The 13,837-nt window shown below is 47.2% G+C and overlaps 1 protein-coding gene across 5 annotated transcripts in view; it reads left to right on the forward strand.

Moving 5' to 3' along the window:
* Positions 1–1,199: 1,199 nt before the first annotated feature.
* The window catches only part of PTPRT (protein tyrosine phosphatase receptor type T), a 421,250-nt gene continuing 408,612 nt past the window's right edge, over positions 1,200–13,837 (forward strand). For 3 of the 5 annotated variants that reach the window (XM_052684090.1, XM_052684093.1, XM_052684091.1), the window contains exon 1: positions 1,200–1,937. In XM_052684090.1, coding sequence (XP_052540050.1) covers positions 1,868–1,937 — 70 coding nt within the window. In that variant the 5' untranslated portion in view covers positions 1,200–1,867. The remainder of the gene's footprint in view (positions 1,938–13,837) is intronic. The other 2 variants (XM_052684092.1, XM_052684094.1) reach the window with 1 other exon arrangement.

Here is a 13,837-nt window from a genome sequence, read left to right on the forward strand (position 1 = left end):
GAACTTGGTGCCATAGAGGAGCAGCTTCAATTAATGGTGCTGTGCTCTGTCCTGGTCTTCGATGCTGTCTGCTCTCTGCTGTCACCAAGTTTGCAGTGTGGTGATCCTGCCCCATAAGCAAGGTGTGCTGATGGAGTCAAGCTGCCATACGGCTGTGACAGTGAAAAGGGTGGGGACTGTCTCTCCCCTCCTGCACTGAGGATGAGTAACTCATTCTGCAGAACTTTTGAAAGAGGTATTTGGTATTTCATCTCTTTGCAAGTCTTTCTGCTGGGTCTATGGAGGAACGTTCTATTGTTGGAAATAGTCTTATGCATTTAGGTAAGAAACTGAAAATCTGGACCACTGTTGTGAGCCCTGGTTTGCTCTGGGCCCATTGTTACTTGTGCTGGTGCCCATGTTGCAGTCTCTGCTTCTAGCAGTGTAACTCATGGGGGCAGCAGGTGGACACCAGCAGCAAATTGAAGTTCCCTTTGTTAGGTGATGCTTGACTGTTAAAGTCTGTGCTTGACAAAACCAGGAATGCAATGTGAAACACTTCAACAGTGATTTCCAAATGTGAATCTCGATGCTGTGGTGCTGAAACTTCCTCACCTGAGGCGTCTCCTCCTCTACCTGCTGTGGGGAGCTGCTTGGAGGAGCCCCCCAGATGAATGCTTTGCTTATCAGTGCCCCATCCCTGCTGTGTGCCATGGTGCTGCTCCATGCCCTGCACAGGGTGGTCTCCCACCCTAACATGGGCTGCAGGTACCTGGGGAAGGGCTGACCCCATTCACCCCATCCCCTGCACTGGGAGAAATGGGCTCTGTGTGCTGGAGGGAGCACAAAGAGAGGAGATTAAGTGACACTGAGAGCAGTATTAAATTTAATGAGGAAGCGGTGTTCTATTAGACCTAAAGCAGTCGGAGGAAAAGCATATGTAGCACTGCTGGAATTTCTTGGGGAAGTTGAGTTACTGTCACAGATAATCTCCTGTTGTGCTGATGATTAAAGACTCGTTTTATCCTGGGCGAGGTGGTCAAAGCTTCCCCCTTCCTGTGCAAATCCCAGCTCAGGTTGGCTGATCAATATTGATGTGTTCTGATTTTGTGCCTATGAAGTGTGTTTTTTTTTGTAAAGTTGCCTATGGAAAGCGATTTTTTTTTAATTATTTTGCTTGAGACAGTGCCTGTGTACACAGCCCGTGTGCAGCACTACACGCTGTGATCCGGTCTTCAGCGGTTAACTCTCTCAAAAGTGAATAATGACGAAAATGACTGTTTTCAGCGGCAGCCGCCCAGCGAGCTGCCGACAAAGGATCCCGAACTCTTGCTGCCGCCTCCCCCCCATCAGAGGGTCGCTCTGTCCCTCCTCCCGGCTCTGCCCCGTCCCCGCTGAGCGCAGATCGCTGCATTGGCGCTCCATCCCCGCTAGAAAGAGAGCAGGCAGGAGCAGGAACCCGAGATTCGCTGGCACGATGCTGCACTTCAGCCGCTACCGATAGCAGATCGTGGTGTGCGCAGCCGGGCTTGGAACGGGATTTTAAGGAAGAGAGAGAGGAGGGGGGGGGAAAAAAACAACAAGAAACAAACCGCCAGGCGCGAAGGAGGACGGCTTTTAATCCGAAGGAGGGGGGAGACGGGCTGTGCCCCTCGGCGGGGCAGCGGGGCGGCTCTGCGCGGGCGCGGCCGCTGGGGGGGGTCCCCTCCGCCCGCCTCCCCCCGCTCCCCGCCGCCACTCGGCGGCTCCGCCGAGCAGCACCGCGGCTCCGGCTGCCGGGGCCGCCGCCGCTGCCGCCCGAGCTCCGATGCGGGGGAGAGCGGAGGGGAGGCAGCGGCACGGCGGCGGCGGGGAAGGTGGGCGGTGAACTCGCTCGGTCCGAGGAAGGATGACCGGCTTCGCCGCGATCGTCTTTCTCCTGCGGCTTTTGCGCGAGGCGGACGGACAGGCTTTCCCAGGTGAGCGCGGTGAGGTTATGCCCGCTTCTCGCGGCGTGCCGATCACCGGCGGCCTCAACTCTTCCAGCCTCAGCCCTGCCTCCGGCGGAGCCCCGCGGCAGATCGGTGCGGTGCGAGTCGGGGGAGCTCGGCTCGGCCCGGGAGGGGTCGCGGCGGTGCCCGCGGGCCGGGGCTGCTCGAGAAGTTGTGCGGGGAGAGGGCTGAGCATCGCCGCCTCCTTGCCGGACTTGGAGTCCCTACCGCGACCTGTCGCTGCGAGCCGGCCGGGCTGCGGGAAGAGGAGCGGCCCCGGAGGGCTCCTGCCTGGAAGCTCCTCTTCTCGGAGGAGCGTTTCGTGTTATTTCCAGGAGTTGGGGACAGATTTTCTTCCCCCCTTTCATCTCGCTGCTCAAGTAACTTTCCCCGGGAAGCCGCTCCTTCCCAGCTGTCATTCTCGCCGTGGCTCTGTTAAGGAATACTTTGCTGCCTGGCATGTGTACATTAATAGCAGCCTGCTATTTCCCCCTCCTACAAGTTCCTTTAGGCATAGTTTGAATGGCTTTGAGACGACAGGTGCAGGTTTCTCCTCTTATTCCATTTTGTAGGTGAAAGAAAGATGTGCGTAGTTTTGGCTCTTCCCTCAGATATTTCAATATGAAACAGTCTAACTGCAGTTTCTCTTTAACGCTGGACAATAAACAGTTGTAACATTCCCCTTTCCTGACTTAATGCATTTAGTTTTTCTACTTTTGATCGTATACAGACCAGAAGATTTTACAGGAAATAAAAATTCTCCTTGTTGTTGCTTAATAGTGATGAATCTCAGTGCTGGAGATGGGGTTCCATGCTTTAAGACTGCCCTGACGACTCTGTCTCTCTTCTTTAGAACAGAACTAGCGCACAGAGCAGCGGATGCTGAGCGTGCAGCCAGCTCTATGTATGCCTTTAAATAATACCTTCTGTTCGGCATGGCTGAGAAAGTTTGGCATGGGGAGAGCTGGGCAGGCATTGAGCCCCCAGCTCGGCAGAGGGGATGCTGTAATCCGTCAGTGCTTTGGCAAAACCATGGCATCGTGTTGACATTGCTAGGCAACTGCACAGAGCTGCAGAGTTGTTAGGAAGCCGAGAAGTCTAACCTAGTTAGGGAGCTTCTTCCTTGAGTAAGTGAGACGTGGGGCTGCTTCTGTCTTTTCTGTTCCAACGGTGTTTTTGGGTTCTCAGTGTGCGTCATATCACTTACGGTGAGATCTGTGCCTTCTGATGAATTTGTTGAGCCAGGTGCTTAGAAAGAGGCTTTTCAGTGAAGGTGGTGAACTTTTTAGGGAGCAGGAAACACTTGAAATTGAGGGAAATAGCAATATAATATGAACTAAGCATATGTGAACTTAATGGAAGCAGCTGGCTAATCCTCATTTTCAGAAGACAACGGTATGTTTGGCTTTCAGTGTTGGTTTTGCAGGAATAGTGACCGTGGGGGTTTCCTGACCATTAACAGCATTTCACCTCCTCTCTGTGTGCTCTTTGCTGCTCAAAGCAAGAGGGGCTGCTTTTCATGTTGTCGGAGCTGTGTGTGTGCTGACCTTAAAGCAGAGCTCCCCTGCAGGTCCACCGTGGAGTGAAGCGCTGCGTGCTCTGCATTGCTGATAGTTTTGTGGGGAAAAAGAAGAAGAGAAGGCCAAAGTTGCTCAGCCACGCTTTGCCTCTTACACTTCTGTGGGGTTTGCGGTCCCCGCACGGCGCGTTCCCGCATCGCCCATCGGGTGGTGCTGTGCCCATAACTATGGGCCGTCGGAGCTGCCGTCTCTCTGTGATGGAGTTCCGAAGCCCGGCGCGTTGCTGCCGCTCGGACATCCCGAAATTCTTGGGGAAAGAAGTTGGGAACCCATTGGGCGAGGAGTTGGTGGTGTTCTCGTTTATTTCCAGACATGACAGTTAACGAACAGCACAGCCACGAGTCGAGGCAGAACAAAGCTGAATTCTTACCTGCTTCTTTCCGTTATCCCCAGCATGTGAAACTGGAGATATTGCAGCCTTGCAGCAGGCTGCTGGCCGCCTCCTACTTGCAGTGCGTGGCTTCGTACAGAGGGAGCAGGCTGACATTTATTTCCTTACGTAATTTCTGTGTTTTCTATTTATAAGTTCCCCCAGCAGTCGCTTTGGGTTGAGTTTGAGCTCTGTGCTTACCACCAAAGGTGTGCTTGTGGGTGCTGAACAATTGGGTGGCTCTGGGGCTGGATGCTACATCAGTTCCTCTGTTTTCCCATGTAATGCATTCAGGAAACGTGTGAATGTTGTACTAAGGGACGTGGTTCAGTGGGGAAGTATTGGTGGTAGTTGGGGTGGTTGGACTGGGTGATCTTGAAGGTCTTTTCCAGCCTGGGTGATTCTGTGACTCTATAAAGTAGCAGCAGGTAATTCCGGAGGCTGCTGATTTTGTAGGAGCTCAGAAATTAAAGCAGGATGTTTTCCCAAAAGCACGTGTGCAGCTCTACAAGGAAGATTCTGCTGGTTGCTGTGCGCTTCACTACAGCTCTTTGTGTGTTCTTAATACCAGAAAGTGGAGCCTGTGGACATTAAAGTTCATTTGTAGCTGTGAAAGGCAGCTGGGAGGGGGAAATTGTCCAGTGGGTTTGTGCTGGGACTGTTCCCTTGGCCATCAGGGCACTTGGTCATCTCCTGATGTCAGTGTCAATCTTTTATATTTTTATCTATATATCTTTCCTGCTCGTTTATCTGTGCTCCCTGCCACTGAGCTGTGGCTGTTTGCTTTCAGGCTGCTGCCCATCACAGAGTTACGGAGCTGGATGGTTTCATCTGGGGATCTAAGAGAGAGGAGATGGGGGTGAAGGACTGAGCTGGGAGGATTTGGGAGGGAAATGAATTAATTTCCCAGGAGTTAATTGAGTCGTGGATTTCGCTGTCGGTAAATTGGCAGTGAAAAATGGATCTTTCCAAGTAAGCTTCTCAGTGTGGCAATTGCTAACAATGCAGCCATTTAACTCAATAATCATTTTTCACTCTCACTGGGGAACTGTTCGCGCTACAATTCAACTTTATTTTACATCTCTGGCTGCTTTGATTTGTTTTCTAATAAATAATTAGTATCAAAAAGGTGACTTGAAGCTGCCTCCCTTACAGTGGCTGTGAAAGGTTGCTGTGCACAAAGGTGTTTGTGGATCCGAGTTCTGGTTCTGCAAATGCAGAGCCCTTCTTTCCCTCTGCCCTTCTGAGAGTCCCTCAGCTCTGCTGCTCTCGTTTAATTGTACTTCCATAGAGCCTCAGATTCTCTGTGCAGGCCCACGTGCTCCAGGTAATATTGCAGGAATGATTTGGGATACTTATTCTAGAATATAATAGTATTTTTTCAAAGGCACCGCCATCTGTTGCCATGGAAACCTGCGTAGTGGTAAAGATGTAGGTCTGAGGCTTCGTGAACCTCCCAAAAAACAGCTGCCATCGGGGGCTGTTTCTCATGGGAGCATCTACTTTTGTGTATAAAATCCAGTTAAGTGAAGATGAGAAAAAAGAAATAAACTGATCAGTTCAGCACTGCGCTGACAATCCCCCTGAATAGCTTTCAGCACAGGATTAGTGTGTCTCTCATTCTCTCTGTGTTTAGTGGGGTTTTTTAAGCTTGTTATTCATCATAATGGTGGCTATGCTTCTGTTAGCATCCATTATAGTTTTATAAAGGGGGTAAACTAATGTATATCAACGGGTTCGTTGCTTGGATGGGAACTCCTGAGTTGAAATGTTTTGTCGGTGCGCAAATCTGACAGAGAGGTGTGGGGAAACCCAGCTGCTGAGGAGTGCTGGGGCATGGGTGGGTTTGCTGGCTCTTGGGAGCAGTAAGAGACTGCTGGTCTGTTTCATTGTAGAAATACTGGAGCTTAGCTGGTGTTCATAAAAACTCATGGTATTTGCGTGAAGAGCAGCAGGAGTGTGTGTATATCTGTATAAAGCACACATCCTTTAGAGAGACACTTAATTTGGTATGGAAACCGCTTCGGAGTGTTTCCCAAGTGTCTTGTAACGCACAGACACAACGTGCAATGAAGTTTCAAAAAGTGCTTGTAGGTGTGCTGGTAGACAAGGCTTTCCTTGCAGAGGGCTTACAGAACAGCAGGGTCTGGAGGTCACTGCTGTGATGGGCTGTTGGAAGCTGCAGTGCACAGAGCCTCCTGCGTCACTTGGTGGTTGGTCCTGGATTGATGCCACTTGGTTCTGTGTTCTCATTTCTGAGAAGAATGTGGTGCACTTGGATTTTATGGCATTTCTGAGCATTTTATGGGGCAGTATTACGTGGCTCATTTAAACCACAGTGTTTGGACAGGAATCACTTTTTTTTTTTCCTAGTGCCACTTGAATTTTACAGTTCTCCTATTTTTCTGCTGATGGTGTGCAGCCTGTTTGTGCTACCTTGCACTGCTTGGGAATTGTTTCATTGCAGTGATACTTGCTTTTTGGAGGGGAAATGCAATTTATTTACCTGTCACCTCTCTGGTTCTGTGTCACTTCTTGCACCTGGATGTTGCTTGCTCACTGTCACAGCATCATGAAAGGCTTTGTACAGCCTGGCCCTGCTGTACATTTGTAACCAATGTGTAATTGCTTCTAGTTCATTATTGCAAGCTCTGAAGATGATCTATCTTGATGGAAGAAGACATCATTCCCATGTATTAATCAGACCATACATCATTTAATCAGAGCCACTTGTTTTATAATATCTGGTAAATACATCCTATCCATCATACCATGGTTCAGAGATGTTGGATGCTGTGCAACCTGGATGGGAGGGCATGGCATCTTCTGCAAGAGACAGCATAGAATCACGGGATGGTTGGGTTGGAAGGGAACTTTAAAGCCCACCCAGTCTCAACCCCTGCCATAGGCTGGCTGCTCCCCACCAGCTCAGGCTGCCCAAGGCCCCGTCCTGCCTCAAGTGCAGCTCCCATGCAGCCAGGCTGCTGCAGAAGTGGTGAGGCTGGCAGTAAATGTTCTGGTCTTAATTGCTTTAGCAGCTTGCTGTCAGGTATCTTTCATGTAATATTGTGAGCAGTAGAAATGAACTATATTTGAGTGATGTCCATGCATGAACCCGTGTGATGGAAAGACAGACTCATTGTAGCCTGTTAAATGGTTTTTTTTTGTGATGTTTGCAACACATCTGTGTGTACCAGATCTGAGTTCTGCTCAGGGATCTGGGCTTTGCCTCCATGTCCTGTGCTGAAGTTGCTGAGATGTGGTGGTGTCTGGGTTTTTTAATTGTTTTTGTTTTGACGACCTTATGCTGCTCTGCTCCTGCACCTCTTGGCTGCCATTGAATGCTAACTTAAAACCACAGAATTATAGGCTGGCTTGGGTAGAAGGGACCTCCGAGATTTCTAAGACTGCTTGGTTCCAATCTCTGTGCTGTGGGCAGTGGCTAACCACTGAATCAGGCACTAATCCTCTCCCTTATCCTGCTGCCACATGGCCCTCTATTGATGCAGCCCAGGATGCAGTTGGCCTTCCGTGCTACAAGCACACACTGCTGGCTCGTGTTAAGCTTTACATTTACCAAGACTAAAAGTCCTTCTTAGCAGGACTGCTCTCAAGGAGTTCTTCTCCCTGTCTGTACATAGATCAGGGAAATCCCAGATATAAGTTGAACTCCTTGCATTATCTTGTTGAACCTTATTTGGCTTACACTGGCCCTCCTTTGGGGCTTGTTTAGGTTGTTCTGGATGGTATCCCTTTCTTCTATTACATTGACTGTGCTATTCAGCTTGGTGTTGTCTTCAAACTTCTGAGAGTACGCTTGATCCTCTTGACTATGCCACTAAAAAAAATGTTAAAGAGTGCTAGTCCCAGAATGGCCCCTTGGGGACACCACTCATCCCTGACCTCCACCTGGACATAGAGCCTTTGGCCACCTTCCAACCAGTCCCTTTCCACTGAATAGTCCCCCCTTTTGAGCTCATATATCTCTAACATAAAGAATATAATGTGGGACCGTGTCCAAGGCCTTGCAGAAGTCAAGCTTGTTATCTAAACAAGGGTATTAACTACAGTGTTAATTCCATCCTCCGTGTCTGTTGTCACTAGTTCTCCTGTCTTATTTGTCAGTGGATTGGGGATGCCTGTTCTGTTTGGTCACCCTTTTCTGGCCAATGTACTTGTGGAAGTCCTTCCTCTTTGCCTTCATGTTTTTTGCCTGTATCACCTCCCAGTGATCTCAGCTTTGATCCCACTGTGGTCATTTTGTTGACTGGCTGGGAAACCAGAGCAGTTTCTGTGATTCCACGTAACAACCCTGGGCTCAGTGCTCACACAGCAGTGCTGGGAGGGCTGACTTTCTGCTTTTCCTCTGCGAAGTTGTGAAGGATGACAATAGGAAGAGAACTGCGCTTTAATCCTGATTTCATCCATTTTGTTCTATGTTGGGGATCAGTCCTTCTCAAATCTGAAGAAAATGCTGTTACCTCTTTGAGCAGAAATAGGCTTTTGAATTGTGCTGGGGCTATTCACCTTGAAATGTGCTTTTGCTGACTCTGGTACTGCTGAATTTGTTGGTGTTACCTGAATGACCTGAATCAGTGCATCTCCACTACCTGAGTGTCAGTTCAAAGGCCAGCTCCACAGCGATGGAGGATGGAGGGATGGAGCTTTGCAAACAAGAAGGAAGGTTTCAATAGGCAAATAGATGATTGTGTGTGGTGCTTTCAGGCTCCTCTTTTAAATGAAAAAACCATGCTGAGGATTCTATTCATGGCCTCCACTTTTCCTTATGAGTGTGATGAAGACAGGTGGTACAAGTGTCTTGGTGTAAGTGTGCATGGCTGAGACTGCCCAGCAAAAGGAGGGCTTGAACTCAGGAAAATAAGGGAATTAATGGAGTTTGGTTGCTATGGAGGGGGCTCTTTTCCTGTAGAAATACTTGCTGGAGTTGCAGCAGTACTTAATGGATAAGCAGAAGAGCACTTTGTCAGCAGGATGGGGAGCTGCTGCACTTGATGGCTCTTCTCTTCTAAACAGAGGTTTCTGTCAGCATGTCCCTTCTTGATGGCATCCCAAATCTCATTTTTCCTCAAGGTGTCAATTAAACACCCTAAAAAGAAAGCAGTTGTTGATGGCACTGTAGAGCACTGTGTATTTCCACCATAATTAGTTATTTTTTTTTAAATAGAAATATTTAATGTCTTGGTGTTACTTCAAATGTGTAGATGAAAGATTATATTTTAAATCCTACTCTTTTGTTCCCAAGGCCTGAACAGCATCAGCATAAACCTGTGTGGGCTACCTGTGATGCAAATAGGGCTGTTTCCAAGAGCTACACATGCATCCACGATGGGTAGAAAGTCCTGCCTGTGGTGGATGTTTAGGAGCTCGTCTTCCTTCTTGCTGTGCACTTAATGGGCAGTTGTCAGTTTGTATGAGTGTCAGATCCTCTCCCCCAGTGAGCATCTTGGTACTGAAGTTGTTTTTTTGTTTTTCCTCTCCTTTTTATTCTTTTAAACTTAATTGCTTTACTGTGTAACAACTCGGAGATAACCAGAAGAGCCACCTGTGTTACATTCTGCAGAGGCAAGGCGACTCATTTTTGTACCCTGAAGAAGGCTTTCATCTCCAAGCTGTAAAAGCAGAGAAGAAACGGGAGCAGCGATGGTGGCTGCTGACAGACATTGGTGGGGAGATGCTCAAGGAGGTGGTGGATGTGGGTATGGCGTTATTGTAAGAAGGAAGAGGGAGGGAAGAAGCATGAAATAAGACATGAAAGGTGAAGGGAACCTGCTGGGATGGGCCTGGGAAGGGAGCAGGCATGAAAGAGCTCGGCAGCTGGCTGCTGCTTACAGCTTCTGAGGGCGGCTGTCGCTGCCGTTGCCTCTTTCTCCCTTTCCCTAAGCTAACTGTCAGCTAGGAAGAAGGCTTGTTGTTGCTGAAGAGTTGGCCTTTAGGCCAGAATGTGGGCTGCTGCATATTTTTTATTATTCTCCTTCAATTGCACTGTGGTGTTTTCTCAAACTGGTTGAGCTTCTTTTCACAACCCAGGCTGATGAGAAGACTTTCAATTTATTAACAAGCCATTCTGTGTTTGCTTAGAAAAGTGTGCGAGCTTCGCTGCTACATCTGCCAATCACTTAATATTTTAAGAGCCTATAACCTGACAGCAGCAAGTTTCCCGTTGTTGCTCTCTGACTGATACTTTAGAGATCTCTTCCTGTATTTATGGTACGGTTGTGTGCTGCTTATTTTAGTAATGAGAAAAAATGAGCATGCAGCAAGCAAAGACTGATGTTCATCTTGCAAAATGCTCTTACCCCTCACTGCCTGTACTCAGCTGGTTGAGAGAGCAGCAGCATCCAGGTACCCTGGAACTTGTGCATGGCACCCACAGTTATGCTTCACAAGTTATGTCCATCAGAAAGCTGAAGCCAACTGCATCTCCTTGCACCTTTTTTCTTCCAGGAGGGGGGAAAAAAAAAAATTCTACAGGATGCAATGTGATAAATTCAGCTTTTGGGTCGTGGCTTTGTTGCCAGTGCTGACTTCATTCCCCTTAGGATGCCTGGGTTTCCTGCAAGAGAGATGAGAAAGGAGACAGCGCCGGCCTGTCCCTGTGCCAGCAGTGCAGACAGTTCCCTCCTGTTCCCCCCGCACACAAACACATGCAGAGTGCTGCTGCCAGGGGCACAGCTGACTGCTCGGATGCTGCCTGGCTGGGTTGGACCCTCAGTTTAATTTCTGTGGGGGAGAAAAATCTTCATTAATTTTTAAACCCAGTTGAAAAGTTTCCATGACTGTGATCTGAAAATTGATTTGAAGATAAACAGCTGTTCTGAAATGAGCAGTTCTGCTGTTCTCGGGGTTCAAACATGCTAACATGAATTGGAAGTAGAAAAGTCCATGTAATTTAGTGCAAAACAACGGTTTTCAGTAAGCCATATAAGAAGTCCTATGTATACTTCTTCAAAGGCATTTCTGCTTTGAGTGAATATTCATATTCATACTATTGCATTCTACAATGGGGAAGCAATGTTTCAGCTTCCCAGTGAATCGCCTTCATTACAAGTGGGGTCTCCTGGAGAAACAGTGACTAGATTTGTATGATTTGAAAACGGGAGATGGTTTATATGCTAACAGATATCAGCACGTGGTTGTAATACGCAGAGAAGCGGAAAGCTTGGAAATAAACAACCGCTGTCTCTGTTGGCACAGGGATAACTCTGGAGACTGCCAAGGCCAGAGCCTGCGAAGATAAGAAAGTATAATTAATTGTCCTTAGATGAACCTACCCAGCAGAAGCAACCCTTCTGAAGTCAAGTCTCTGCTTTGCATCTTTTATAATAAAGCTTTTCAGAGTGTCAAAGTTTCTCATGTGTAAAGCTTTTCAGAGTGTCAAAGTTTCTAATGTGTAAAGCTTTTCAGAGTGTCAAAGTTTCTAATGTTTTCTGATGTACTTATTTACATTTCTTTGCATTTCTAGTGTCAATACTTAGCAAACTGAGTATAGCTGCATTGGACATCTGTTTTACTCTCACACTTTGATGCTCTTCTCGCAATAGCACAGACTTACTTACTTTGCAAATAGCTGAGATGTAGTGCTCTGGAACCAAGTCTTGCTCTTGGCTGAAGGTCACTTAGCAGTTCCCCTCATTAAATCACTCCTTGTAGTTGTTTTTAAAGAGGCTTTTTCTTTGCTCCTGTGCCTGTATCAATGGAAGTGTTCTAGCTCCTATTGTAAGAGAAGTCATTTCCCCTCATTAAAGTTCAGGAAAAATTTGGAAGCAGTTCCTCTGTTCTTATTGATGGTGAAATGGGGGAAATATCATCAAGTTCTCAAAGTTATAAATTGGAGGCAGAAACTTCACCTTGTGAAACTGCAGTTTTGCAATATTGCAACATGGATTTTGGAATAAATTCATGCAGTTACTTGAGTTGGATGGGAGAGATCTGGAAGCAGTGCTGGGAGTCTAAGAGGACCAACAGTTGACAGAATATTTTATGTGACTGAAATGACTTTGAAAAGAAGCAAGTAAATGGTTGTGATCTATATGACCAGCAGATCAGGTCAGATATTCTGCTGTTACTATGTGCTTGTGATTTATTTTTTCCTGCCTTGAACATACCCTGGGCATCATCTTATTCCTGAGAGTGACAAACTATTGTGAGGACCTGGAAGTGACCAACAACTTATTCCCTTTTAGAACTGAGGCACAGAATCACCAAGGTTGGAAAAGACCTCCATGATCACCCAGTCCAACCATCCAGCTACCACTATTTCCCTACTAAACCATGTCTCACAGTACAACATCTAAATGCTCGGGTATGCAATCTAAATACTTTTAGCCCCCAGATCTGCAGCTGAGAACTCAGCTGTGACAGGGAGAATACCTTGGAGGAAAGGAGGAGGAAGGGAGAGTTACTTAATGTGCACCAAGGGTAATGGAATGAGTTCGGAAATGAGAGCATAATTTACTTTAAGCATTAGGAGAGCCTTATTGCAGGTCTGTGAGGCTGTGGAGTTGTGTCCCAAAGGAAATGGTGGAAGCCCTTTTCCTTGAGACATTTTAATTGAGGCAGGATGAAATAATTGCTATCTATAGAGGGAAGGTAATTCAATCCTAGGAAAAAAAATGAAGAATCCCCTGCTAGCTTGTTTTTCTTGTAAAGTTATTGAAGAGGGGAAAGGTATTACAAGAAAAAGGAGGATGTTGTATTTAGCATGCAGTAAGTGAGGGATGTTGCCCCACTAATGGGGTGAATTTTCAATTCATCTGGTTTAGTATCTGAAGACAACGGGTTTGACAGCACTGGGCTTTGGTTGGGGATCACAGCACATCCACTTCTGCTTCCCGAGTGCCATGCTTGTTCTTGCACTCATATAGGAGATAAAGAGCACAACTGCAGTTTCCAAACTAGGGACTTAGGGTAATAACTGGCTGAAATAGAGTGGGTGTGTGCAGCCTTCATCTGTCCCTTCATCAGCAGTGGCAGTGAATTGAAGATTGTATGCAGGCATCATGTACCCCTCCCAGTTCCTCCCGAGTGGCTCTGGATAACTTTCTCAAAGCTCAGCTTTGGTGGCTGGCTGCTGATTGTCACCCTGGTGGGACCCCATTCTTACACCCTGGATTTGATATCCAGATATCATATCATAGCTGCAGCTAGAATCAGTGGTGCTGTTTCCCATTTGTGGGGCCGGTACAAGTTCCAGAGGATGTTGAAAAGCTCTGGGTGCTTCACAGGGGGGATACAGAATTAATGCTATCTTCCCTTAATCTCTGACTCCCTGAAGCAGGAGCAGCCAAAGAAGGAGCTGTGGGGCATTGCTGAGTGCGTGTGTGTGCGTGGTTGTGAAGGAATAGAAATTCTATAGCTGTAGAGAAATCCAAGAGGAAATTAATAATTCTCTCTGTGGAGATCAGTTTGCATAGCGTGCAGTAAATAATGCATGGGGTCACACAGCTAACAATAAGATTAAAACAAAATATTGAATAGCTGCTCATTCAGGGAGTACCATCCATCTTTTGCACAGAACAACAAAAGGACCCATGGCAGGAAAGAGTATGGGATCAGGTAATTATTCGTCCTGTAATGCTGGATCTACAGGAGGACTGATGCAGGGTTCTGTGGATGACCTTTTTGCTAGGGCAGTAAATAACCTTCTGAAAGCTTGATTTTTGTTTTTAATAATAGTACTTTTTTTTTGTCTTGCTTCGAGGTGGGGACGCCCATCAGCAACCAGAGCTAGATGGAAATTTGGGGACTTCTCCATTGGGTTTAAGTGCATTGGCAGGGGCTTTTACTGCTGCTTTGTGATTGTGAGCTCATCTGCGCAACACCCTGCCTCCTTTTTTTCGCTTTGCAGTATCAACCTTGAGTCTATCAAGCAAAGTCTTGGATAGCTGTACAGTGAGCTCTGCATAGGGCTGCTTTCT

Source organism: Tympanuchus pallidicinctus, unplaced genomic scaffold (assembly GCF_026119805.1).
Source record: "Tympanuchus pallidicinctus isolate F22 unplaced genomic scaffold, pur_lepc_1.0 scaffold20, whole genome shotgun sequence".
Taxonomy (NCBI): domain Eukaryota; kingdom Metazoa; phylum Chordata; class Aves; order Galliformes; family Phasianidae; genus Tympanuchus; species Tympanuchus pallidicinctus.